The sequence below is a fragment of the Vulpes lagopus genome, chromosome 6 (assembly GCF_018345385.1).
Source record: "Vulpes lagopus strain Blue_001 chromosome 6, ASM1834538v1, whole genome shotgun sequence".
NCBI lineage: Eukaryota > Metazoa > Chordata > Mammalia > Carnivora > Canidae > Vulpes > Vulpes lagopus.
In genome coordinates, this window is record NC_054829.1 from 108,060,316 (window position 1) to 108,087,868 (window position 27,553).

Below are 27,553 nucleotides of genomic sequence, written 5' to 3' on the forward strand. Positions count from 1 at the left end.
ACTGGATAATGCCAGCACTACTGTAAATGACTTCTCACCATCCTTTAATCTTTGCCTTTAAATCTTGTTCCAGATGTAAAGCCCTGGCAGGAATGTCCTGATGGTGAAGTCTAGGTCATATGCCCATGTTTTTTATTAGAAGACATAAAAAAAGGAGGAGTCAGCCTCTATGGCTTCTAAGCTTACAAATAGTGGGGGGCGGGAACCTTGCTGCCAAAAGAAAAGATGAGGAGGAAGAGCATGTGTTCAGCTGTGGATGTGTTGAGATTGAAACATCCAAAGTAAGATGTCAAGTAGGCAGATGTAGTACAGGTCTGGAGAGTATAATCTCTTCAACAGCCTCCTGTGTGAAGGCTCCTCCAGCTCAGGGACAACTGGGTCACCCATCACCTATACAATGCCTCTTACATAGTTGACAGTTGCTAAGTATTTGTTGAAAGAAATGAATAACCCTGCCTTATTAGTTCTATTCTGAGCTTCCCTATATTTTACATGATATTTCTTCAACCTGAAATAGCCTTCTTTCACTCTCTCTGCCCAATTATAACTATTAAATTTTATCCAACCTATATTGAGGAATGCAGTCTCCTTACCTTAAACCTCTTCATGAAAGTTTAATGATTCCCCATGCAGGTTGTGATTGTCTCTCCTTTGAAACTTCCTAGTGGTTATTTATACATAGAGTACTTAACACATTCTCTCTTTTCATTTTACCCACCATTCTTGAACAAGTATCATTATGTATTGAAATATACCTTGTTTTGCTTTAAAGTACTTATGAATATTAAAAAAACTAATGAGAACTTACAGTTGGAAATAAAATCTACTCAGGATATTGATACTTATATATTTACCATTAAAACCCTGCATAAAGAAGGTGGTTCATCATGAGACATCAAAAATTTCAGAAAACTGCTGAGTATAATGTATCACAAGCACCTTCAGGCAAATAATCCAATGATATTGTGAAAAAATTTTTAAAGGTTTTTTAATTTATTTATTCACGAGAGACACAGAGAGAGAGAGAGAGAGAGAGAGAGAGAGAGAGAGGCAGAGACACAGGCAGAAGGAGAAGGAGGCTCCATGCAGGGAGCCCGACGTGGGACTCGATCCCGGGTCTCCAGGATCAAGCCCTGGGCTGAAGGCAGGCACTAAACCGCTGAGCCACCCGGGCTGCCCGTGAAATTTTATTTGAAGCAACTTTATTATTATTGATAAGAAAATTAGCAACTAGAGCACCTAGGTGAGCCCATACTACAATAACATCAGTCTATTATATTAAAGCTATGATAAAAGTCAGCTTGCATAATAAATGCGATAAAGGAATGATGAAAGTAAGATAAATTGGAAATAGATTTTAATTGAACAATAATAATTCAATATATCTTTTTTCAGTGAGTTCTATGTGCCAGATGTTTGTCTTGGTTTGGGATACAAAAATGACTAAAAAATGGAACGCCTGGGTGTCTCAGCAGTTGAGCATCTGCCTTCAGCTCAGGGGTGATCCTGGGGTCGGAGGATCCAGTCCTGCATCAGGCTCCTCACAGGGAGCCTGCCTCTCCCTCTGCCTATGTTTTTGCCTCTCTCTCTGTGTTTCTCACGAATAGATACATAAAATATTTTTTTTTTAAATGACTAAAACACAATCCTTGTTTTGACCTTGAGGTGTTCACATCCTACTGGATGATTAAATTCAGTAAGTAAAAGGATAAATTGCAACATGGGGGATAATTGCAACGTGTGTAATTATTGTAAAGCTTTATTAATATAGTTTTGTGGGAACCCAGGCCTTGTTATTCACAGCCCTTCTGCTCTTAGATCCAGTCAATCATTTTGTCTATTCATATGGCCCAACACACACAATCACAGTCAAACTAAAAAAAGAAACATCTATATTCCAAATTAGAGAAGCACTAAACTGAAAGTGAAATAAGTCTTGTCACAGGTATTTTTCACAGCATGCATACTGTGAAAATCAGCATTTGAAGCCTAAAACTTTCGTGGTTCAAAATTCAACAAAATGACATGTTCCTCATAGATTTTTCCATTTACTTTAAGAACATTCTAGCTATCAAAGAGGAAATGTAACCTAATAATAATAATAATAATAATAATAATAAAATAGAAATTCTATTTGCAGCTTTATGATTGTGGGAATCCACTTATAAAGATCATTTTTATTAGATTAAGATCTCAACATCTTCACATTAAGCAAAGTGTTAAATGCATTAAACTAGAAAAGTTCCTGATAAATGTGGTAGAGGACATTTCTTCTCTACTCAGCATCCTTTCCTTTGGAGGACCCTCACCCATTTCATATTAATATTTTCAGTTCATGTAAAGCAGGTAGGACTACTGTGACATAAGCAAAACCAATCAAAATATCTCTGAATCATCAGAGATTTCATATGTGGTCACTACGAGAAAGTAGGATATTCTCTTTTTCTGGAAAAAATAATTTGTAAAATGAAGCATATCTGAAGCTAACAATAGGCGTCTTTCCATTATGATATTTTCTTTCTGAGATTAAGGTCAGGCAGAGCTGGGCAATCTGAAAAACAGACAGATACAGAGTCCTAATGATATCATTTCAACCCTTGTATTTAGATGTGTCTTAAAACTCTAGCTCCTCCTACAGATGAAAGAAATTTCCACAGATGTGAGCTAAACCAATACATTTTCTGCTTAAGCTTGTATAAACTGAGTTTCTATAGTCTACAACCAAAAGGTCCTGACCACTTCATGCAAGAAGTACATTAACATTTATTGCTATTATTTAACAATTATTTAGCACCAGCAAAATGCTGTTGAGGTATTTTACAATATAAAACATATGCTTATTGCAATTCCTATCATCTAGGAACTTACCATGTAAGTTAGGTCATGAGAAAGACCTAACTTTTTTTTTTTTTTTTTTGGCTGGTCAGAAAACAGCCAGGGGTTTTCACATTTTATTAGCTACAGCATAGACCCTTGAGCTGCCTCATTCCCTTCCCGCCCCTCCCCCCATGGGGTCAGGCCTTCCCAGAACCCCCTGCCTTGGCTGCCTGGGCCCTCTGGAACTCCTGCTGCAGCTGAGCCAGGGTCTCCCTCTGTTGCTCTGACTGCCGCTCAAGGTCCCGGAGCTGGGATTCGTATCGCTTAATTTCAGCTGTGATATAGTCCAGCCTCTTCCCCACTGTGGCACGAGCCTCTCCCAGCTCCTGTTTGACCAGCACAGGGCCCAGAAGTTTAAAGACCACGTTGGATCCATCTAGCAGGGCCAGCTCCTCCTTCACGATATTATTTTCTATTAGCTGCGCCTCAAGCTTCTGTCTCCCCGACATGGATTTACTCAAGTCCTTCTGTAGCTGCTGATATTTCTCCACTTCTCCCTGTAGCTTCTTCTGGATTAGCTCAGCCATGGCGGGGACGGGGAGTGGGAGCGGGCGCTGGGTCTCTCTGGGAGGTACCTAAACTCCCCTTTCTGGCCCGGCCTGCGGAAAGGACAGCACTCTTGCGAGGCAGCCTCCCAGGGCACCACAGCCTCTCCTCGTCCCAGAGAGCCCTCCACGCAGGCCCCAGGAGGTGGCGGGCGCAGCAAGACCCCATTTTTTTTTTTTTTTTTTAAATGGGTCTCCAATATCTTTATTATTTTGCAAACACACCCATATGCACACAGACACATATATACACACATACATACCCACACACAAGCAAGATGCAAAAGGCCCAAGGGACCCATGATTATGGGTGAAGAGGGAAGGTTTGGGAGAGGGGAAGGTGGGAAATGTTGGGAAATTATTCCTTTGCCAGGAAAGAAACCAAGGTCGATAAAAAGGGAAAGACTGTGATACTACACTGATCTCCCCAAAGTGCTTTTCCTCAGACTTCTCCCTTGCTAGTTTGGAAAGCAGAAATTTGCTGATTAAATCAAGTGTGAAAAGGTAGATTAATGTCTAACAGGAGGATAGTTAAATTACCATATACTCAAAGAACTAGAATATTAACAGCAGTAAAAAAATGAACCACACCTTCACACATTCATATCCCTGAACCTCAAAAACTATGTTGAGTGATAGAGCAATATCAGAATACTATAAAAACATAAACACTTAATAATATACCATTAGAAACATTTATTAATATATAATGCATTTTATATATTAATAATACTTGTTAATATGATATATAAGTATTAATGGTATATAATATATATGTAGTAAAACTATGATGAAAAGTGAGGGAATGATAAGATTAATAGAATAGTTGTCACCTTTGGTAGAAAAGGAGAGAAATGTGACTGGAGAAAGGTATACAGGTGTTCTTAGAGGCATGGTTAATGTTCTATTGATCAATGTGGGGATCTGATACTTAGGTATATTAGTTCTCATTGTCACTGTAACAGAGTACCATAAATTTAGTAGTTTAAAACAACACAAATTTACTACCTTTCAGAGTTCTAATTCAGACATCTAAAATGGGTCTTATGGGCAGCCAGGGTGGCTCAGTGGTTTAGCGCCGCCTTCAGCCCAGGGTGTGATCCTGGAGACCCGGGATGGAGTCCCACGTCGGGCTTCCTGCATGGAGCCTGCTTCTCCCTCTGCCTCTCTCCCTGTGTCTCGAATGAATGAATGAATAAATAAATAAACAAACAAATGGGTCTGATGGGGCAAAAATCAAAATGTTGGCAAAGCTAAGATCTTTCTAGGATCTAGAGGAGAGAACATTTTTTGGCTTTTCTATCATCTAGAGTCTGCTACATTCCTTCATTGCTGCTACATTGCTCCCATCCCTGCTTTCATCATCAGATCTCCTCCGATTCTGGCCTTCCCTTATGATTACATTAGGCTCACACATATTATCCAGGATAATAGCCCCATCTCAAATTATTTAAGTTAATCATACATGCAAAGTCTCTTTTGCCATGTAAGATACGATATTCACATATTCCAGGGATTAGGACATAACAGTTGCATTATTCTTTCCAACATACTGGTTGTATGTTTTATTCTGTATGTCCCATTTACATGTTATATTCATATGTATAATATGTTATATATGATGTATATATTATATACATTACATTATATATGTTATACAGTCATATATATATAAAAGATCCTGTGGTGGGGCAGCCCCAATGGCACAGTGGTTTAGTCGCCGCCTGCAACCCCAGGTTTGATCCTGGAGACCCGGGATTGAGTCCTATATCAGGCTCCCTGCGTGGAGCCTGCTTCTCCCTCTGCCTGTGTCTCTGCCTCTCTCTCTGTGTTGCTTATGAATAAATAAATAAAATCTTAAAAAAAAAAAAGATCCTGTTGTGTACCACCCAGATCTCTGTTCAAACCTAGGGCATTCTTTCCCCTGGCTTCTGGGAGATTTGGGGAGTTGACAGCCCCGTTGAGTTCTCTCTAGGAATTGCCCTTAGCCAAAGAAAGTCACCTCACCCAAGGCCTTGCCCTTTCCCCAGGATAAGCCTGCATCCCATGACTGGTAGATATAGGAGTACAAAGCCTGGTCTCCAGAGATACTCAACTCTTCCCTCTCTTAAATCTTTTCTTTTATTGGTAAAGTCTCTAAGATTTTTTAAAATTAATTTTTAAAAAATTTTAGTGTCAGTGACACACAACATTACATTACTTTCAGGTGTACAACACAGTAATTCAATAAGTTTAAACATTATGCCATGTTCACCATAAGAGAAGCTACCATATGTCCCAGACAATGTTATTATAATATCACAGACTTATGCTGTACCTTTTATTCCTGTAACTTAGTCACTCCATGTCTGGAAACCTGTATCTCCCACACCCCTTCACCCATTTTGTCCATCTCCCAACCCCCCCCTTTACTGCCACCCATTAGTTTGTTCTTTATGTTTACAGGTGTGCTCTTTGTTTTTTGGTGTTTTTTGTTTTTTGGTTTTTTTTTTTTTAGATTCCACATATAAGTGAAATTATATAGTATTTGTCTTTCTCAGTATGACTTACTTCACTTAGCATAATACCCTCTAGGTCCATCCACATGGTCACAAGTGGCATGAGCTCATCCTTTTTTAAGGCTGCTTAATATTCCTGTGTGTGTGTGTGTAACACATATTATATCTTCTTTATCCACTCAAAGCCGTATAATCAAAACAGTATGGTACTGAAATAAAGACACATAAATCAATGGAACAGAAAAATCAGAAATAAACCAAAATTATACTGTCAATTAATCTATGATAAAGGAAGCAATAATATACAGCAGGGCAAAAGTCTCTTCAACAAATGGCGTTGGGAAAACTAGGCAGCTACATGCAAAAATGTGAAACTGAACCACTTTATTATACCATACACAAAAATAAACTCAAAATGGATCAAAGACTTAAGTGTAGGCCTGAAACTATAAAAATCCTAGAAAGGGACACAAACAGTGATTTTTCCAACATCAGCCACAGCAACATTTTTCTACATAGGTCTCCTAAGGCAAGGGAAACAAAAGCAAATATAAACTATTGGGACTATATCAAACTAAAAAGCTTTTCCAAGTAGAGGAAACCATCAATTTAAAAAAAGGCAGCCCTGAATAGGAGAACATACTTGCAAATAATTTATCTGGTAAGGGGTTAACATCCAAAACATGTAAAAAACATATTCAACTCAACATACACACAAAACAAACAACTTAAAAATGCTCAGAGGATCTGAACAGATGCTCCAAAGAAGAAATCCAGATGGCCAACAGACACATGAAAAGATACTCAACATCACTCATCATCAGAAAAGGGCAAAAATAAAACATAATAAGATATCACCTTGCACCTCAAAATAGCTAAAATCAAGAAGACAAAAAATAACAAGTGTTGGTGAGAATGTAGAGAAAAGTGAATTTTGGTGCACTGTTGGTGGGAATGTAAATTGGTGCAACCACAGAAAAAAAGTATCGAGCTTCCTCCAAAAAACTGAAAACAAAAATACCAGATGATCCAGTAATCCCACCACTGGGTATTTACCCAAAGAAAATGAAAACACTAATTTGAAAAGATATATGCACCCCTATGTTTATTGTGCCATTATTTACAATAGCCAAGCTATAGAAGCAACCTAAGAAACACTCTCAAGACTTTCTTTACTCCCCTTAAAGGTACTGACTCCAAGAGCATGTCCCAGTAAACTGCTTAAGCATAAATCTCCCTTCCAAAGTGTATTTCTTGATCTAAGACTACATTATAAAGATTAAATATTTCATAACCATTTAAAACATTGTTAAAAACTACCTGGGGTACTTAGTAAGGAATAAATTCAGAAACAAAAACAAGATGAACTGGTGTAAAAAGAAACTAGATGCACAAAGTCCAATTTAAAATACTGGAGATATCAGGATACCTGGGTGGCTCAGTCAGTTAGTGGCTAACTCTTGATTTTGGCTCAGGTCATGATCTCAGAGTCATGATTTCAAGCCCTGCATTAAGTTCCATGCTCAGTAAGGAGTCTGGTTGTGGTACTCTCCCTTTCCCTCTGCCCCTCCACCATACTCTCTCTCAAATAAATAAATAAATTTTTAAATAAATCTATAAATAAATAAATAAATACCATAGATACCTAGGAGTATTAAATGCTTAGATTGAGGGATTAACGGTGGCCTTGGAAAGAGTTAGATCAATCCAGTATTTCAAAATAATTTTCAACAAGATTTAACAACTGAATTATTTAGGGAAGGTAGGGTTAGCATTTTTAATTTAGACTTCTGAATTCAGTTCTAACTCTACTTCCTAACTTTTTTGGGTTGTGGTTTCCTTGCTATGAAATGAGGTGACTGGCTGCTAATTTTTAGTCTAAATAGTTCTAGAATCTTGTTTTGTTTTTTTAAAAGATTTTATTTATTTATTCATGAGAGACACAGAGAGAGGGGCAGAGACACAGCCAGAGGGAGAAGTAGACTTCTCACAGGGAGCCCAAAATGGGACTATGTGTCTCGATCCCTGAACCTGGGATCATGTCCTGAGCCGAAGCCATATGCTCAACCACTGAGCCACCCAGGTGTCCCAGTACTAGAGTCTTAATCTAGTCATAAGAAATAGAATTTATGCCAATTAGAAGACCTGCAAAAAGAGGGAAGAAGTAAACCAAACAATTTGACTTTGGAATAAATACTGTATCTTTTGGTCTGATAGCCATCATATACTCAATGGTTCCTAAGTCCTGAAAGAAAAAGCATGGAAAAATCCGGTCTTCCATAGAGAGTCAGTGATAGTTTAAAATCTGCATTTAAAAATATTTTCCTCCCTACTGACAAAAATCTGAACAAATTCTGATTTTCATATTTTACCTTGCATAAATTTCAAATATAATTAAAGATTAACTCAAAATTTCTATTACTCCTCTTAGAATATTAAAATTGTTTTGTAGATCCATGAATGAATGTATTTATTATTTTAGAATAGTACTTTTCATGTCTATCATGTCATTACAAAAGTAAGTTAAATATTGTATATAGCTACTATCCACAACAGTGAAAATTTATTTGGCTAAGGAAAATACATTATATGAACTGACAAACATGGGCTGATGTTCCCTGTAATCACTGAGTCACTGGTTTCGAGCCAGCCCTAGAAGCATAGCTCTAACCATCATGAGCTCACAGATTGGAAAGTAGTCCATTGTGGAGTAAAAACTTGTTCATTATCAAGTACAGGCTTTATGACAGTGTGTATCTAGAACTCTGACCCTGGCCTACAGCCCAACACAATTTTAGAATTCACAAAGTACTCTGAATTAAAAATAATAAGTGATTTTGAAATCCTATTTAGTGAAGTTCTAATACTTTATTTTTGCTTTTGTTTCCTTTGCCTCAGGAGACATATCTAGTAAGTAGTTGCTACAATCGATGTCAAAGGGGTTAGTCTGTGTTCTCTAGGATTTTGATGATTTCCTGTCTCACATTTAGGTCTTCTATCAATTTTGAATGTATTTTTCTGTTTGGTGTAAGACAGTGATCCTGTTTCCTTATTTTGCATGCTGCTGTCCAGTTTTCCCAACACCACTTGTTTAAGAGACTGACTTTTTCCCATTGGATAGTCCTTCTTGTTTTGTTGAAGATGAATTGGCCATATAATTGTGGGTTCATTTCTGAGTTTTCTTTTCTCTCCCATTGATCTATGTGTCTGTTTACGTGCCAGTACCATACTGTTTTGATCACTATAGCTTTGTAATAAAACTTGAAGCCTAGAATTGTGATGCCTCCAGGTTTGCTTTTCTTTCTCAAGATTGCTTTGGCTATTTGGGGTCTTTTGTGGTTCCACACAAATTTTAGGATTCTTTATTCCAACTCTGAAAAATGTTGGTGGTACTTTGATAAGGATTGCATGAGATGTGTAGATTGCATTGGGTAATATAGACATTTTAACAATATTTGTTTTTCTAATCCATGAGCATGGGATGTTGGAACTTCATCAAAATAAAAAGCTTCTGCAAAGTGAAGAAAACAACTAACAAAAAACGGCAACCTATGGAATAGGAGGAGATATTTGCAAATGGCGTACCTGATAAAAGGCTAGTATTCAAGATATATAAATAATTTATAAGGCTTACTATCCAAAAAAACAAATATTCCAGTTAAAACATGGGCAGGAGACATGAATAGACATTTTTTCAAAAAAGACATACAAATGGCTTACAGATACATGAAAAGATGCTCAGTATTACCTATCATCAGGGAAATACAATTCAAAACTACAGTGAGATACCACCTCACACCAGTCAGAACAGCTAAAATTAAAACGGGAAAAAAAAGGTGTTGGTGAGGATGCAGAGAAAGGGAAACCCTCTTACACTGTTGGTAGGAATGATAACTGGTGCAGCCACTCTGGAAAACAGTATGGAGGTTCCTCAAAAAGTTAAAAACAGAACCATCCTATGATCTAGCAATTGTACTACTAGGTATTTACCCAAAGGATACAAAAATACCTATTCAAAGGGATACATGCACCCCAATGATGGAAAAAGCCCAAATCCATTCATTGAGGAATGGATAAAGAAGATGTGGTATGTGTGTGTGTATGTATATATAGAGAGAGTATATATAATGAAATATTATTCAGCCATAAAAAGAATGAAATCTTGCCATTTGCAATGATGTGGATGGAGCTAGAGAATATTACACTAAGTGAAATAGGTTAGAGAAAGGCAAATACCATGATTTCACTCATGTGCAACTTAAGAAACAAAGCAAATGAACATAGCGGAGAAAGAGAGAGAGGCCAATCATAAGACAGACTCTAAACTATAGAGAACAAACAGGGTTGATTGAGGGGAGGTAGGAGGGGATGAATTAAATGGATGATGGGGATTAAGGAGTGTACTTGTGATGAGCACTGGGTATTGTACATAAGTGATGAATCACTAAATTCTTTACCTAAAACTAATATTACACTGTTAACTACCTGGAATTTAAATAAAAATTTGGAGGAAAAAAAGAAATCCTATTCAGACCCAAGTCATGATTTTGTCCCGTGTTGGCTTTGTGAACCTGGATGCACCATCTAATTCTTTCAACTTTAGCCTTCTCATCTGGAAATCTAACCTACCTCATTGAGGAAAAATTTTTTTAAAAAGTAACTGAAACTATTTTAGGATTCTCAAGGGCTCTGCAACTGTGCTTTGTTTATGGTGGGGTTAGTATTGATGTGATGGTAAGAGTGATAGTGTTACTACCTTTTCCATAATCATTAGAATCAAGATGTTAGAAAAAAAAAAAAAAAGAAATGACTACAACAGCAGCATTCAAGAGGCTAGATGGGGCATGTTTTCTTGCCATTCAATAAATGACTAGCAAATGCAATTACTAATATTAATATTGGACTTATATACTAAATCCATTCACCTTCTAGGCAGCCATCCTATTTAACCAGTGAATCTTGCTAGCCCTTCTTTCCAGATTTGTAATTCACAAAACATGCCTACCTCATAGAAAACAGTTAACTGAGCTATATGCTCATTCTCATATATACTAAACAAGAAGAGAAACCACAAAAATCATTAAATGGATGTTCTCAAGATAGTGTATCTGATAATTGCAGGAAAATGCTAAACATGAGTTCAATCCTCTTTTCTTGCTAATGGTTCTAATTAAGGCTGGTGGTTCAAAGGCCTAACAGATTATAGAAAAGGAGAGAAGAAACTAATTTAGAATATTAAAAAAAGACACTAGTCTAGCTGTCAGCAAACTGAATTCAAATGCTAGCCTTTCCGTGAAGGAATAGTTATACTTGTATAAGCCACTTTGGCTGGCTGGGCTTCTACAATTACAAATGCATTCATTATTCATTAGCTTATTTATTCAACAAATATTTCCTGATCATATGCTACGCGCTAGTCATTGCATTATTTGGTAGGGATTCAGTAGTGAGCAAATATGGGTATAGTCCTCACCATTGCAAAGTTAACACTAAAACAGGTTTCACTGGATTATTTTGAGAATGAAACATGTTAATATACCAAAAAATATTGTTATAATGAACTACATTAAATCCAAAAAAAAAATCTCACTGTCCACCACTCTTGAATTATTTAATTTTTGAAGCATTTAGAAAAGTATAGAAGATAACATAAACCTACATGTACCTATCCCCTAGTACTGGTTGATCTTACCATATTGCCTCTTTGGGTTTTTCTTTCTTTTTTAAAGCTCTCCTCTCCTCTCCTCTCCCTCTGTTTTTCACCATCTTATTTCCCTTCCTTCTTCCCTAGATAAGGATACTGTCCTAAATGTTGTGCTTATTATTCGTATGTGACTTTTTAAAAAACATGTACTGCATTTATCAGTACCTGTATGGTAGTAGCATGTTTTGGAATTCCACATAAATTGTATTACACTGTAATATCATTCTGTGGCTTGCTTTTTTTCATTAAAGTTTTTATTGATGATTTAAAAAATATTGTAGTTCATTCATTTTCAGTGCTATACAGAAAGAACTGGCAAAATTTTTTTCTGTAAAGAGACAGATACAAAGTATCAGGGTTTATAAGCCATATGGTCTTTGTAGCACCTACTCTACTGTTGTCGCACAAATGTAGATATAGATGACATATAATACACAAGGATGGCTATGTTCTAATAAAACTTCATTTACAAAAATAGGCAACTGTAGGCTTCATTTGCCAATGTGCTGTTGAACAGTGGTTCTCTTCCTTGGTGGCACACTAGTGTTACTGGGAAGCTTTTTAAAAATACTCATGCTGAGTACTGAGACTAGAAGGATTAAATCAAATCTTAGAAGGTGCACCCTGGCACTGGTAGGCTCCCCCTCCTTTTCTCAAGAAATTCCAAGATACTAGTAAAAATATTTTACAATTTGAAATCATCTAAATTAATATAGAAATCAATATGTGGATTCACAGATTTAAAATGTACTTTATCCCCTAAATATATTATAAAATTATATAAAACTGCTTGTTAGTAATATAAGTTGTAATGTGCATCATTCATTAAATCATTCTACTAATTTCCAAATCACTTACTGAATTTCATAAGTTGCTGGTGCAATCTTTTATTTTACATAGGTGTCCCTAGTTAAATGACACTTGTCTCTTAGTCATAACTTGATATTGGAAACTATGTCAAACTGTTTTAATAAATTCCTCACTAAATTGAAAATCAGTAAGTAACTTGTTATCCCAATACCTAGAGAGGTTCTCTTAATAATTTTAAGAGAATTAAAACCAATAACCAACTAAAATATTGTTCAGCAGTGAGAGCAAAGTAAAGGTAAGAAAGCCATACAACTATGGCATTTACTGTTAAGATAACCGGAATGCTTTCATACTGGTTGGTAAATAGCTTTTGCCCCAAGTCCTTTGGATGTCCCATAGGATATTCCCTCCCCTCTCTCTAAAATCCAGCCATTAGAAGGTTAATGCCTGGCATATAAAGGGGCTTCCAGGACCTTGTTCCAGCCCTGTGATTGGTGTCTATCCTGATTAGTTGGGCCCTGCCTCTGCCAAATTCTACATCCGAGGCACTACCATTGGATGTCCAGGGAACCCCCAAAGAACTGGCCTATTCCTTGCCTGAGTCTATCACTTGACCCAAGTGGTGGTGGGAAGTCCTTGTGGGTTACTGAAAATATATGCAGGTGCCTGTCAGCCTAGAGGCCTACAAGTCAGGTTGCTGGGACTGCCATGTGCTAGCTCCCATAATGCAAAGTTCACCAGCTAAAGTGGGCCTCTATTCCATTGTAGCAGCACTTGTACTCTGAGGGGCAAATGCCCAGTACCATTCTGGCTCCCTTCCCAATGCTGTGGCCACCTTCTGCAAGCTGGTACTCCTTTGGAGTCACCTTTGAATGGCCACTTAAGGGAACTGTAATCTCCTTAGGACTTTGACTCTGAGAAGCCATGGAGGAACAGAGAAATCAGTTAATAGCCAGTAACGAATGCCACCTTTGTCCTTGGCCAAATATTACAAGTTCTTCCAGCACAGAAGACATTCTGTGATAAGAGTGAAGCCATGGAAAATGGGCAGACCCATATGGGTAGTTTGGAGCCAAGGGATGCCCTTTTTTAGTACCATACTGATTTTCAGTTTTATTTAATGGGATGATTTTGCTAAAAACCTATTTTATATACCCTCCCTCACAGGCGCACATTTGTTTTTATAATAAAAAATCAGGACTAAATTATATACTGCTTGCTCTGTGCAGGCATCACTGTAAAATATATTAGTGCATTTGGATGGATAATAATCATTATCACTCTCATTTTACAAATGGCAATACTAAAACATAGTAAAAACTTTGGTTGAAGAGGTGGGATTTGAAAGCCTACCTAGATGCAGAGCTAGTTGCAATCATTGCAATGTTATGCTCTTTTTTTTGGATTGTAGGAGGAGGTTCAATCTAATTATGATATTTCAGTAAGAGATAATAGAGATAGCAACTGTGTAAAGATCTTAGTAATATAAGAATTAGGAAAAAATCTAATGGAGGCCAGTATTTCTGTCATCTATGGTTGCATAAAAAATACCCCCAAAATTATTGCCTTAAAACAACTTATTATTTCTCACTATACTGTGAGGCAATAGGATGGTTCTTCTGCTTCATAAAATATCAGCTAAGATGCTGGACAACTAGAGGGGCTAAATGATCTCACTCCCATAGCCGGCAGTTTGTCTTGGCTGCCAGCTGGAAGCTCCGCAGGAGCTGTCAGCTAGAGCATTTCAGTTCTCCTCCACATGGTCTCTTTATGGCAGCTGGATTCTCAATTACTAGATATATATACAAAAGTTAGGATTCCTATGCTTTCTTAATTAATTCACCTTCTTCTCACAATGAAACAACCCTCTGAAGAGGCTCAGAAAGTCTCCCCAAAATATGCCACTTGGGCATGGGGATTATTTTGAATTAAAGGCAATCAAGACCCATTGGCTTCAGGAAAATCTTTACTTCCCTCTTACCTGTATAAAAGAAATAAAAATTTCCCCATTTATGGTGAAATTATGCAATTACAAAGGAAATTTATACCAGAAAGTGGGCCTGTACCAGAAAGAGAACTATTATCAGAGATAACTTTTTACCTAAGAAACTGGTGCATAACAGCACAAGATTGGTTTCCCAGACATCTTTTCTCCCCTTCCTATGAATGGGCTTCCCCTTGATAACCCCAGACCTCTGTACTTTTCCTTAACTCAGGATGTTACAGAAACCTCAGTTGTCTGGATGCCTTTTAAGTTTCATACCTTTTGGGGACTCCCATACATATGTTATTAAGTTTGTTTTTCTGTTAAAATCTGTCTTTTGTCATATTAACTTTTAGACCAGTCACAGAACCTAGAAGGGTAGAATGAAAATTTTTCCTCCTTAAACCTGTTTATCACTAGTAATGTTCTTTATAATGATGTGTAATTTGTCTGATATTAATATCACACCAACTCCATGATTAGTGTTTATATGGTTATATTTTTCTTCATCCCTATTTTTAATCTATGTTTTCACATTAAAAGTACATCACTGTGAACAACATGTGGTGAAGTCTTTTTTTTTTTTTTACGGGGGGGGGGGGGGAATCCCTAGCTTTTAATTGGTGTGCTTAGCCCAATTACATTTAAAGTAATTATTTATAAGGGGGCACTTGAGTGGCTCAGTCAGTTAAGCATCTGACTGACTTGGGTCAGGATCCCAGGGGATCAAGCCGCACTTCAGGCTTTCTACTCGGTGGAGGAGAGCCTACTTCTCCCTCTCCTTCTGCCTGCCACTCCCTCTGCTTGTGCTCTCTCTGTCCAATAAATAAATAAAATCTTTTTTAAAAATAAAAAAAGTACCCATAGAATTGGTTTAAGTCTACCATCTAATTTGCTTTTCATTCGTCCTATCAATACTTCCTTCTTTTTCTCTCTTTTACTGCACTCTTTTGGATTGAGTTCTTTATCATATTTCCTTGCTTTTAATATTCCCCTTTACCTCTTCTATTGGCTGTATAGCTATAACTAGTTGGGGTATGTTTGTGTATGTGTGTAATGTAAATTAAAAGACCATTGCAGAGGGATCCCTGGGTGGCGCAGCGGTTTGGCGCCTGCCTTTGGCCCAGGGCGCGATCCTGGAGACCCGGGATCGAATCCCACATCAGGCTCCCGGTGCATGGAGCCTGCTTCTCCCTCCGCCTGTGTCTCTGCCTCTCTCTCTCTCTCTCTGTGACTATCATAAATAAAAAAAAAAAAAAAAAAAAAAAAAAAAAAAAAAAAAGACCATTGCAGAAATAAAGGCATTTGAGAGCAGAGATTTTTAAAGAGCTAAACCACTCTGCATAACAATGCAAAGGTTTGCATTGTTGGCAGGGTTGGTTCACTTGGACTTTTTCTGGAGAAATATTGGGCTTTTAGGTATTAAGCTATGATGTGCCTGCAAAATGTTACTCATTCTGATGGAAATATGTTTTCCCTTGAACCACTGTTGAGCACTACATTGCTGCAGCTGGGCTTAGCGAACCTAAATTTTCACTTTATAATGTACATAAATATGTACAAAAGAACTAGGTAATGCTGGATCAAGTTAACCTAGGCTGGACTATTGTTCTTTTTTTTTTTTTTTTGGACTACTGTTATTTCAGGTATTATTAAGACTAAATATATAAGACTTTAGGAACCATGATGATACTGGATTATTGTATTATGAAGAGAATGTTCTATTTGTGTTTCCAAGACAAATATTCCTAGTTGGTAGGGAGTGAGGTCTCCCCATAAATCAGTGAATAATCTTACTTTCAATCATCCTAAAAAGAAGCAGATCATGGGACAGACAACCTGAGAGGTGAATATTTTCCTCCCTGTAGCCACACTTTCTTAGACCCTGACTTCAAGCAGTGGTATGGAGCATGCCTGAGTGCATGTCTAAGAGGTAGAATTTTGAAAAAGTTAGCATTTTTAACAGAATGCTAGACACATAACTACAAAGGAAAAAATAACTTGATTAACATCTCCTTCAAAAAAAAAAAAAATCTTCAATCTGAGGATAATAAAAACAATAGCTAATATTTAAATTATATTTAGGGTATTATAAGTAATTATAGTTATGGTATATATAGTACATTATAGAAATTATAGTATAATCATATTATACTAATATAATAGTATATTATACTTGATATTATACCAAGCCCTTGCTTTTAATATTATACTAAGCACTCAGTTAAATGCTTAATCATTTATTTTTAACAACAAACTCATAAGGTAAATTTTATTATCTTATTATCTGTATCTTATTATCTGTAAGTTACAGCCATTGTATCTAGTATCCTGCTCCAATGAATTAAAAGAATGTATTTATGTCCATGTTTGGACCACTGTGGTAATGGAGCACAAAATTCTACCCCTTGAAGGGACCTCCTAATCCTCAGAAAAACATGATTGTAGCAACTGATCTCAAAACAACAAAAAGTGATTAGTAGCCAATACAGGAATTCTGAGCAAAAAAGGATTCATATTTGGAACCATATAATCCAGAAGACAACTAAAGGTATAGATTGCATGCTGACTCCAGAGTATCCATGAGATAAACTCTTCTTCAGCTTCAGAATAAAGCACTAGAGAGAAAGGAACTTTGCAAGGCATGGGGAAGGAAAAGTTCCTGCTATTTGGAAGGTGGGTAGATGAGGTCTCTAGCAAGCTGATAATAAGTGGCCATCACCGTTAATAATCTGTGTCTCTTACTGGTAAATTGAATAATCTGCCGGGCAAACCACCATGAAAATCAATGTTCTAGGTGTGATAATTAACAGAATATACTTGACTATTGTTTTTACTGATTTCATAGCCATGCCCAAATGTAGGATTAGAGACACAATACTGTGCCCTGGCAGAAGCACAACAAGCCTTGTTGTCCAGAGACCTGGAGTTTCTTCATCTCTTGCCTTTAATTCAGTGACTCTGTGCAAATCATTTTAATTGCTCTAGGAGTCTTCTTTCTCATCTATAAAATGAAGTTCACCTGCTTTACAAAACAGCCCTTCCAGTTACAGGGTTTCTCCCTGCTAATTCTGCTTAACTAATAGCAGATCATTCAACTGATTGTTTACAAACTTTTAAAGCTACATTACAATGAAGATAAGATTCTTGATGTCAAATTTGGTGAAAAATTGCATGATAAAGTCCAGTAACCACTTATGCTTCATAACTTAATATATTTCTGGAAAAACATTAAGTAGCTCAACTCATTAGAATCCATCAACATTTAAATCCTCATCACTTTCTAAATGTCTGCATTTACCATCAAATTTAATTAAGCTCACTATCAATTAATCCTTCCTGCTGATAGGCCAGATTTAAAAAATTTTCTGATTATTTTAAAAATTTGAGAAAACACAAAGAAAAAAATTCCCCCAAATCCACATTCTTTTTTTTTTTTTCACATTCTTGATATAACTATTATTGTTATTTACCAAATAGCTCTTATTTTCCCCTAGGAATATATGTACGAAAGAATGTCTATGTATTTAAGAATGTATATGCTTTGTTTTAAACATGATTTGGAACACACATTATATATAATTTTCTATCCTAATTTTTTCATACATTATTCTGCAGCATTTTGCCATGCTATTAGTTTTTTTCAAAATAGATTTCAAATGGTTATATAATATTATAAGACCAAACCAGCAAACTTAACCATCCTTCAATTATTGAACATTAAGTTTGTTTCTGGCTCTTGATATATTTCCAAACGATTTTTCAGAATGAGTTTCACTATCCCCAGTTCAGGAGAATACTATTTCACTGTCTACTTGCAAAAACTGAAAATTTCATTTGTAAATTTTTGTCAACCTGACAAGTAAACAATAACTTTTCTTTGTGTTTGATTTGCATTGTTTTGATTAGTGAGGTCAAGTTTTAAATGTTTTAATCATTTGTACTGATTCTGAGGATCGTTCATATCCTCAACAGAGTTCAGATCTACTTTTTTTTTTTTTTTAAGATTTATTTATTCATGAGAGAGAGAGAGAGAGAGAGAGGCAGGCAGAGACACAGGCAGAGGGAGAAGCAGGCTCCATGCCCGGAGCCCGACGCGGAACTCCATCCCGGGACTCCAGGACCACGCCCTGGGCCAAGGGCAGGCACTAAACCACTGAGCCACCCAAGGATCCCCCCTCAGATCTACTTTTTTTTTTTTTTAATTTTTATTTATTTATGATAGTGAGAGAGAGAGAGAGGGAGAAGGAGGCTCCATGCACCGGGAGCCCGACGTGGGATTCGATCCTGGGTCTCCAGGATCGCGCCCTGGGCCAAAGGCAGGCGCCAAACTGCTGCGCCACCCAGGGATCCCCCAGATCTACTTTTAATAGAGGCTTATACTAATGCCTAAAGCAATAAGTATCCATCAAGTGTCCATAGTTGCATTAATTGTGGTGTCACAAATGCAATTGTGAAAAATAATAGAGAAATCACCACATATATCCTTTACCCAGTTTTCCTCAATGGTAGTATCTTGCAAAACTGTAACGTAATATCACAAATAGAAAACTGACATTGACACAGCCAGGACACAGGTTTTCCATCACCACAGGATCCATTCCCTCCTCCTAACCCCTGGCAACCACATAAGCTGTTCTCTGTTCCTATCTTTTTGTCATTTTTAGAATGTTATATAAATGGAATTATACAATATGCAAGCTTTTGAGACTGGCTTTTCAATTCCATATACTCTGTAGATTCATTTAATTTGCGTGTTCCATTTAATACAGCATGTTCCTTTTTCTTGCTGAGTAGTATTCCACAGCTTTCTGTAGAGCTTTATAGTTGAAGTTTTAAAGATTATTTCACAAATATATTTGCTTGATTTTAGGGGCTGAAAGAGGGATAGAGAAAATGGGTGGGCAATATCAGACAGGAAGATAAACCATGAGAGACTCCTAACTCTGGGAAACGAACAAAGGGCAGTGGAAAGGGAGGCGGGTGGGGGGATGGGGTGACTGGGTGACGGGCACTGAGGGGGGCACTTGATGGGATGAGCACTGGGTGATATGCTATATTTTGGCAAATCGAACTCCAATAAAAAAAATACGAAAAGAAAGAAAAGAAAAGAAAGAAAAGAAAAGAAAAGAAAAGAAAAGAAAAGAAAAGAAAAGAAAAGAAAATATAGTTGCTATTTAGGGAGTCATTTAGTCATTCCACTAACAATCACTGGCTGCAGCCTACTGGGCCAAATATATACTTACGCACTTAATTACAAAAACGACTAAGACCCGAATAAGGTCAAAATGATTTAGGTAGCAGTTCTAAAATCGAAACCCAGGTCGGCCTAGATTTCAGGAAACAAGTAAATGAATAGCTCAAAGAACATTTTTTTTTCATCAATAACAATTTTCTAAAATGTAACACTTTTCCTAGGGTAAATGAATGCAGGCTTAAAAATAGTTTTGTTTTTTTTTTTAAAGGCATTTTTATCCAAAGGACGAGGTTTTTATTAAACCACGCCTTATACCCGATTTCCGCCCCCCTAAATTCGATTGTAAGGCCAAGCACCACGTCTCTCTCCACCTACTAGAGTTCCCGGCCGCAGGCTTGGATCCTCAACGCTGGTGCCCCTGAGAAACCCGGGCCCTCTTACTGCTTCTGGACAACACCCCCCCCCCCCAAAATCATTTGAAGATTTGATTTTAAACAAAACAAAAAGAGGCCAGTAGGTCGCCATTAAAAAGTCTCTCTAAAATACTCAACAGTACGGAGGGAGAAAAGCAAACTAGAGACCAGACGAGAGAAAAATTCTTGGTGGGTTCAAAACTCCAATCAGCCCCCTGACTGCCACTCACGGTGCCGTGTTAACAAGACCTGAGCACACGCCCCACGGAGAAGCGCCCGTCCTCACACCCGACGACTCCTGGCCTTGGGCTCCAGGCAAGCTGCTCACAAGGCTTTGGTACAAAGTTCGAAGGCTGAGCCCTAACCGTCGCGACACAAAACGTTCAGGACCTAGAGGCGGGAAAAGCGAGGAGAAAGAGATTTCTAGTCAGGTCAAGGTCCAACGAAACAAAACACCCCCCCAACTCGGGAATTGAACCCGCCGCAAGGCCGAAGCCGCGGACACTGGAGCTTGTGGAAGTGACGTAAGAACCGGTGGCCGGAGGAGGCGGGGCCGCAGAGGGCGGGCGCCCTATGAGGGCCCGGGAGCGGCCGGGGGTGTGGCAGCGTCGGCCGCGAGGCGCCGGCCCGGGCGCGCGGGAGGGCGGGGCCTGAGCGCGCCGGTCGCGCGGACTGGCTTCCTCCAGCGGCGGGAGGCGGTCACTTGTGCTAGGCTGGGGTCCCGAGGCGGGCAAGGGGCCATGCGGACGGCCGGGGAGTCCCAAGCCCTGAGCCTGACACTCCTCCCTCGAGCGGCGGCGGCTTGGTGGCCGCTGGAGTAGCCGCTGCCTTTGTTCCGAGCGCCCAGCCCTCCCGTCACCCCGGCCCCTCACGCCGCCGCGCTCCGGCTGGCCCGCCCTTGGTCCCCGAAGCCTCATTCGGCTGGTGCCGCGCGGATGCGGCTGCCGGGCCTGAGTGTGGGCTTTGAGCGGGAGGAGGAGCAGCGGCGGCGGCGCCTGGGCGGCATGCGATGGGGAACTGCTGCTGGACGCAGTGCTTCGGGCTCCTCCGCAAGGAAGCGGGGCGGCTGCAACGTGTAGGAGGCGGTGGAGGGTAAGCCCGCTGGGGGAAGGGCCGGGCTCCTGCTGGCTCCTCCCGTTCGGCCCCTCGCGGGGAACCCCGTTCACTGCCTTGGCTGCAACCGCTTGGCGTAGGCCGGGAGCCCCTCTGCGCTCGCGACCTGCCGGGCGTCGAGCAGGTGGTCGGGGGGAGGCCCTGAGCCAGAGGGGCCTCCCAGGGCGAGAGCGGAGAAGGGGGCGGGTGTCGCTCTAGCCGGCTCCAGCAAGGCTCCCTCCGGTCGCGCGGTCACACGGGGTAGGAGCCCTGAAGGGCATCATCTCCGGGAAGCCTGAGGCCCCTTCTCTGAAAGGGCAGTGGGACAGGCAACACAGCGACCCGGACACACCCTGCGTCGGGCTGGGGCTTGATGCCCGAGGTGGCAGCTCCGTATTCGATCCTCCCTTGGCTCTGATAGAGCCGCTGGGAACCTGGCCCCAGAAAGTTAGGTACCACAGAGGGAATTTGAGCAAAAGTCATCTGGATGCTGTAGTACAATAAGGTTCCGGACATTGAGTTAACTCTTTGACGTGGACGAAGACTTGACGAATTGCAGGGTTTCCAGTGGGCAATCGCATTCTTGGTACTGATAACCAGAGAAGCAGTGCGTAGCTTTTCCGTATTCGTTTTTTTGGTTATTTCCAGAGAAATGCTGTGCTGTGATGGCTACCCATAAGCTCTGTAATAATAGAGAAGTAAAATAATAATAATAACTAATAATAATAATAATAATAGAGGAGTAAGTCTTTCTGAACCTTACTTCGCTTGATTAAAACTGGCATATGTAAAACTGACCTGCATAGGTTTTTCTACCCACAGCATCCACAGGATAATAGAATTTCATGATATTCCGGTTTTTTTTTTTGGGGGGGGGGTTGTTTGTTTGTTTGTTTCTTAGGGTACTGAAAAAAATTAGAACAGATTCCTTTGAAGCTGGCTTTGTTGTTGTGAAATCTTTCCCAGAAATTCAGACTTTGAATCAAAAACCGGAAGCAAACCGCTTTATGTAAGGAATAAGACTTTTTTGCACTTCATGGAACAGATTGCCGAGTTTTCAGGATCTGTCTCATTCTAAACGACGTTAATAGGCAATAAGGCGTTCTGAATACACAAACTGAAGCTACACGATTTATAATTTGGATCTTACATGTGATTCACTGATTTTAGTTCATTAATTGCATTCATGGAGTCACCTCTCTGATACAAAGTAGCCAAGGTTATAGACTAAGTATCCCTGAATGGAAAAATAAGGAGTTAAAAATTTTGTGCCTGGTTTAATATTTTGATTTCCCTGACTTAAGAGTTATTATTGTCAAAGGGGAACATGACAGCTGTTTTTATCATGTCAGAGAGAATCGTCTAATTTATTTCTGATTTTTGTGTGCAGGTGTACCTGTGTAGTCAAGCGTGCATAAATTTGTTTGCCTAAGGACTAAATACCACAAAGTCTCTGGCTTTGTTAATATTTTATTTGTAGTTCTGTTGTAGCGTGTTAAATCCCAATTGTAGAAATGGAGTCTTATACTCTAATTGGGTAAGCAAAAATCGTTTGTATTTGATTTTGAACTACAGTGTGGTATCTGGGATTTTGGTTTTGTTCTTTCATTGTGATTTTTACAAACTAATTATGTTTTCCTTAGAGGGTAGTGTTAAAATTGTGGATTTTACTCCCTGAGCAGGTGAGCTTGGAAGCATAGGGAAGGGGCTGAGAGAAATCAGTGGATTAGTGTGTTAATTGTCTGTAGATATGTCAAAAACATAATAGATGGATCTCTGTTCTTTTGTTATGGACAAAATGTAAACAAACAAACCTTGTTGAAACAATGAACATCTGGGGGTGTGGACACTGTCATCTAAAACCGTATTTTGGTGATATTGATACTGTTTGTTTCAGTTCATAAACAGAAGTTTAGGCAGTTCACTTACTTGAATATTCTGAATAACTTACTGTTTTACATTAATTTTCACATTATTTTAAGAGCCTCCAGTAAGCATGCAAGGACAGGTAGATATAGTTAATTTTTATTTACAGAATAAAGTTAAACTTTGCCTCTCATTTTAGTTGCTTTTCTGTTTTCTTAATCACCTGGTAATTCGGATTTTCTTTTAGGTTTAGGTCTAAACAGTTAAGTAATCGTTCGTCTAAGGGCAGAAAATTTAGGGATGATCACAAAGACTTCATCTGATTTATATTTGTCACTGTAATGGCCACAGGTAGAATAATCCTGGGCTTTCTTAGACTGTTTTAAGCCGGACATCACAAGAATGCTTTATGATCTAGAGCCTTAGCCTGATAGATTTCTCAAGGGCATATCAAAAGTCAGATCACTCAGTTTTCACTATCCAGTTTCAAAACCAGAATTACTAATGTTTTAGTTTATAAGATATTAGAGAATTCTGGGTTTTACATTCTAGAATATCTGTCACTAGTCATATTAATATGAGAATAGAGGTATGTCAGGAACCTTGCTATTAATAAAATTATTTGGTGATTAAAGCAAAGAGAGTTAAATATCTTTAAGGAATAAAATTTAGAAGTCCTAATGAGTCATCCTTTTTCACTATAGGGAGTTTTGTTTACCAACACATTTTTAGAGGGCTCCACCTGCTGGTCGGTTCTTAGGTAGTATAGAAATCTTTTGTATAGATATTTTTGGTGTTAGTTTTTTCTCAAACTGAAGACTCATTTATGTTTTGCTGTGTTGTATTTTAATTATCATTTTTATCTTGCCGTATAATTCCACACAGTGGTTCCAGTTAAGATGTGCTATAGTTTTATATAAAAGTATGGTCATGTGTTTTATCCTTGATATATAACATTTGTTGTTGGCTTTTAGGCTCCTGCGGCAACTTGCCTTCAGACAAAGTTTACAGTGATTTTTCATTTTCTTTCCTGCCAGCATTCAGTTACTTCCTATACAGGCTCTGTTATAGGTACTTTACATTATCTCCTTTATTCCTCACCACAATCCTGTGAGGAAGATAAGTACTATTATATACATTACAGATTATATATACATTACAGATTGAAACTGAAGCGTGGAAAGTTTAACTTCCTCAGGATAGCTGAACTGGGATTGAGCTCTGAATTCAGAGCCTTTATCCTTAAACACTAATAGCTCATGGCTTTATCCTTAAACACTAATAGCTCATGGCTTTTTATTTTGTAGGTAATATATGCATACATCTGAAAAACTTGACAATTCTGTGGGATAAAACTATTCTTTTCTTGAAACTATGGACTTGACCTCTGCCACATCATTTTTATTATTTTCCTGTGTCTGTCCTGACCTTACTCCGTTTGCCTATTGAATACAAAATTATTCTCTGTCTCTTCTTTGCTTTAGTTAGTTCCCTTCACACATATACCCACCCCGGAAGAAATCTCATCCATTCCTATGATTTCAACCACCATAACTTCCAAATATGACGTTCTCTGAGTAGATCTCTTTTCAAAGGTTCAATACCATATATTCAGTTGCCTACTGAAGGGATACACTAGGATATATGAAGCCTCCTCAGATTGGCCTATCTCAAATATCTGATATCTGTGTTCCAACAAATATCTGGAATAGATAGTTCTTTCCCTCAAAATTTCTTTTTCCTATGTTCTGTGTATTCTCTCATTCCCTTAACAGTTACATTTATGGTTTTCCAAGCTACAAACTCAACTTCATAGTCCTCTACCTCTTTCTCATCAACTAAGTTAGGCTCTCCTTAATACATATTGAAGCCATCCATTTCCTTTGTTGGTACTTGTGTCTTTCAAGTCAAATCTCCCCTTCTCGACTGTGCTTCCCTCTTGTATCTCTCATACTTCAGGCCCATCTTCCCTTTCTGTTATTGAAGCTAGACTTTCTAAAACCCATACTAGATCATGCCATGCCCTTGATTAACCACATTCTCTGTGTCCTATTTCCTACAGCTAACTTGCTCAGGCTTTTTCCCTTCTATGACAGATGATGAGTTGCATGGCATTCAGATGTGTGACATAATATCCATTTGTATGCTCAGGATTTTATGCAGTTTCCTTGTTTGGGGATAAAGAGTGTAAGCTCACTCTTTGTTCTCCAATTCAGAAAATAATGTCAGAATACAAATCAGTGAGAATAACATTAAAAGGAAAACAATCTATTCTAATTTCAAAAAACTTAAACTCATTCATAAACCTTCATATCTTAACTTTTTTGATAAATGATAACCTTCCATTCATTGAGAGTAATATTAAATTTAAACTCCTGACAAGGGTGCGTGTGTTGCTCAGGCCATATGTGTTTGAGACTTGATTTTGGCTCAGGTCATGTTCTCAGGGTTGTGGGATCAAGCCCCATCAGATTATCTCTCCCTCTCAATTTATCCCTCCTATCCACAGCATGTGTGCTCTCTCACTCTCAATAAATAAACAAACCAACTCCCAACGAGATAACCTAATCTTAGTCTATTATACCAGCCTAATTGTGTTTTCTAATGATGTTTTTCCTAGAATATACCGTTAAAATTGTAGATTTTACTTCTACTCACATGAGCTTGGCAGCATAGGCAGGGAAAATCAGTGAAAGTATTCTCTGCCATTCTTTCACTTGCCACATCCCCAGTATACTATATACTAGGTAGACCATATGCATTCTTGTTTTCCTGAAATACAGTGTTTTCTCATCCTTGCCTTTGTGTGCAATATTTCTTCCTTTCCTGTTGTTGGTGAGCTTTTTACTTATCCTTAAGTATTGCTTTTTCTGTGAAACCTGCTCCAGCCCCCTGAGACAATATAATCTCCCTGAGGAAATAGTATTTTCTATGGGCTTAAATCTGCTTTATGACAGGGATTGGCAAGCTTTTCCTGTAAAGTGACAGATAATATATATTTTAGGCTTTGCAGGCTTTCTTGAAACTATTCAACTTTGCTGTATTAGCACAGAAACATAGACAATATGTAAACAAATACATGTGACTGTGTTACAATAAAACTTCACCTTTCAGAAACAGGCATTGGACCAGATTTGGCCCAATGGACCACAGTTTGCTGATTTTTAGCATCTCCCATGGTATGGGTTGAGAGCTCCTCAAGGTCAGGGACTCTGCTTTATCTTTATCTCTCTCTATTCTCAGTGTCTTGTGTTTGTTGAATGAATAGCCAGAGTATTATTTTTGAACTTTTGAGATATAGAAAACAGTATTCTCTTATCCTTCTTTTTCTTTTAGGCAATTGACTTTGGCAACAACATCATTCATTCACAGAGTTAAAAATATATCCTACCAGTTTTATGTTGATTTAGTTAAAAAAAAAAACGACTGTATACAGTACCAATGAGAATTTAATATTTTATCATTATATGTGTTGCTAAAATGATAATCAATAGTGTCATTATTGAGAGATTTAGTTTGGTTTTCTGCATGTTTGCCAGCTTTGAAAATACATATAAGATATTTCTCTTGAAATTTCAGAAATTAGGAAGGAAAACAGTAGATTTAAATGGATATGAATTTCTGAATATTCTGTATTTTATCTTAAAGACTCCCCCAGAGCTCTGTTCTGAGCCTCACTCTATTCTTCCTTAATGTATTTTTTCTTCTTTAATGTACTTTTTCTGGGTGATGGCATGAAAACACATGGCTTTACCTATTATGTGCATACTAATGAGCCTGGTCAACTCAGTGTTAGCTCTGAAATATCTTATTGCCCACTCAGTATTTCCATTTGGGTATCAAACATAACTTCAAATTCAGTTCCTAAAGCTGAGCTCATCTTTCTTTCCTTCCTAGCCATTTCCTCATTTTTTTCTTTTTTAAAGCCCCAACCATTTCTGCTACTTTGTGTGCTACCTTGTGAGTGGCAAACAATGTATAGTCACCTAAGCCATGAGAATCATGTTAAACTCCTCCCTTTCAATTATGCTATAAATCCAGGTTGCCAAATCCTGTAGATTATACCTTCTGAATGGCCCCTACCTACATCTTTCCAACTTCTACATCATCGTTGCCTTTGTACAGATGTTTCCGTCTTCTAAATTTGTAGTTCTTTCTCTGGCTGATACCTTTTTGAGTTTATGTCTCTCTAATTTGAAAACCTAAAAGAAAGAAACATAAACTTAGACTCTTGCATCTTCTCTAGCTACTACCCCATTTCCTGTCCTTTCCCTTTAACAACCTAAAAAATTCTTGATATCTCCATTTCCTCACTTCTCACTCAATTTGCGAGACAGCTAAAATTCATTCTCCCAGCCACTGCTGCCTTTGTTGTGCTCCACCTGCATAACATCAAAACAGCCATCGCAATCCAGTAGGTATTAGTAATCCTTACTGTACTTGATCTTTTAGCTGCATTTGATGTTGTTGGCTCCTCCCTTAGCTCCTGTAATTTCCCACTCACCATATTTTATATCTGCCTCCCTGGGTAGTGCAATTTAAATTGATCTATCTTCCCTATCTCTTA

The 27,553-nt window shown here is 38.3% G+C and overlaps 2 protein-coding genes and 1 long non-coding RNA gene across 7 annotated transcripts in view; 1 reads left to right on the plus strand and 2 right to left on the minus strand.

The window, feature by feature from the left end:
• Positions 1 to 20,521, minus strand: part of LOC121493154 — a 399,396-nt gene extending 378,875 nt beyond the window's left edge. The window contains exon 1 of one of the 2 annotated variants that reach the window (XR_005988392.1): positions 20,278 to 20,521. This is a non-coding gene — a long non-coding RNA (uncharacterized LOC121493154). Of the gene's footprint in view, positions 1 to 20,258 lie in introns of both variants that reach the window. The other variant, XR_005988389.1, reaches the window with a different exon arrangement.
• LOC121493152 (prefoldin subunit 6-like) lies at positions 2,934 to 4,120 on the minus strand. Its single transcript, XM_041758843.1, has one exon. It carries the CDS (start codon positions 3,402 to 3,404, stop codon positions 3,015 to 3,017), a length of 390 nt encoding a protein of 129 aa, XP_041614777.1. The 5' UTR covers positions 3,405 to 4,120; the 3' UTR covers positions 2,934 to 3,014.
• A 139-nt stretch (positions 20,522 to 20,660) lies between the features above and the next one.
• AP1AR (adaptor related protein complex 1 associated regulatory protein) overlaps positions 20,661 to 27,553 on the plus strand; it is a 42,743-nt gene continuing 35,850 nt past the window's right edge. For 2 of the 4 annotated variants that reach the window (XM_041758839.1, XM_041758842.1), the window contains exon 1: positions 20,662 to 21,120. In XM_041758839.1, the coding sequence (XP_041614773.1) occupies positions 21,038 to 21,120 (83 nt within the window). In that variant the 5' untranslated portion in view covers positions 20,662 to 21,037. Of the gene's footprint in view, positions 21,121 to 27,553 lie in introns of all 4 variants that reach the window. The other 2 variants (XM_041758840.1, XM_041758841.1) reach the window with 2 other exon arrangements.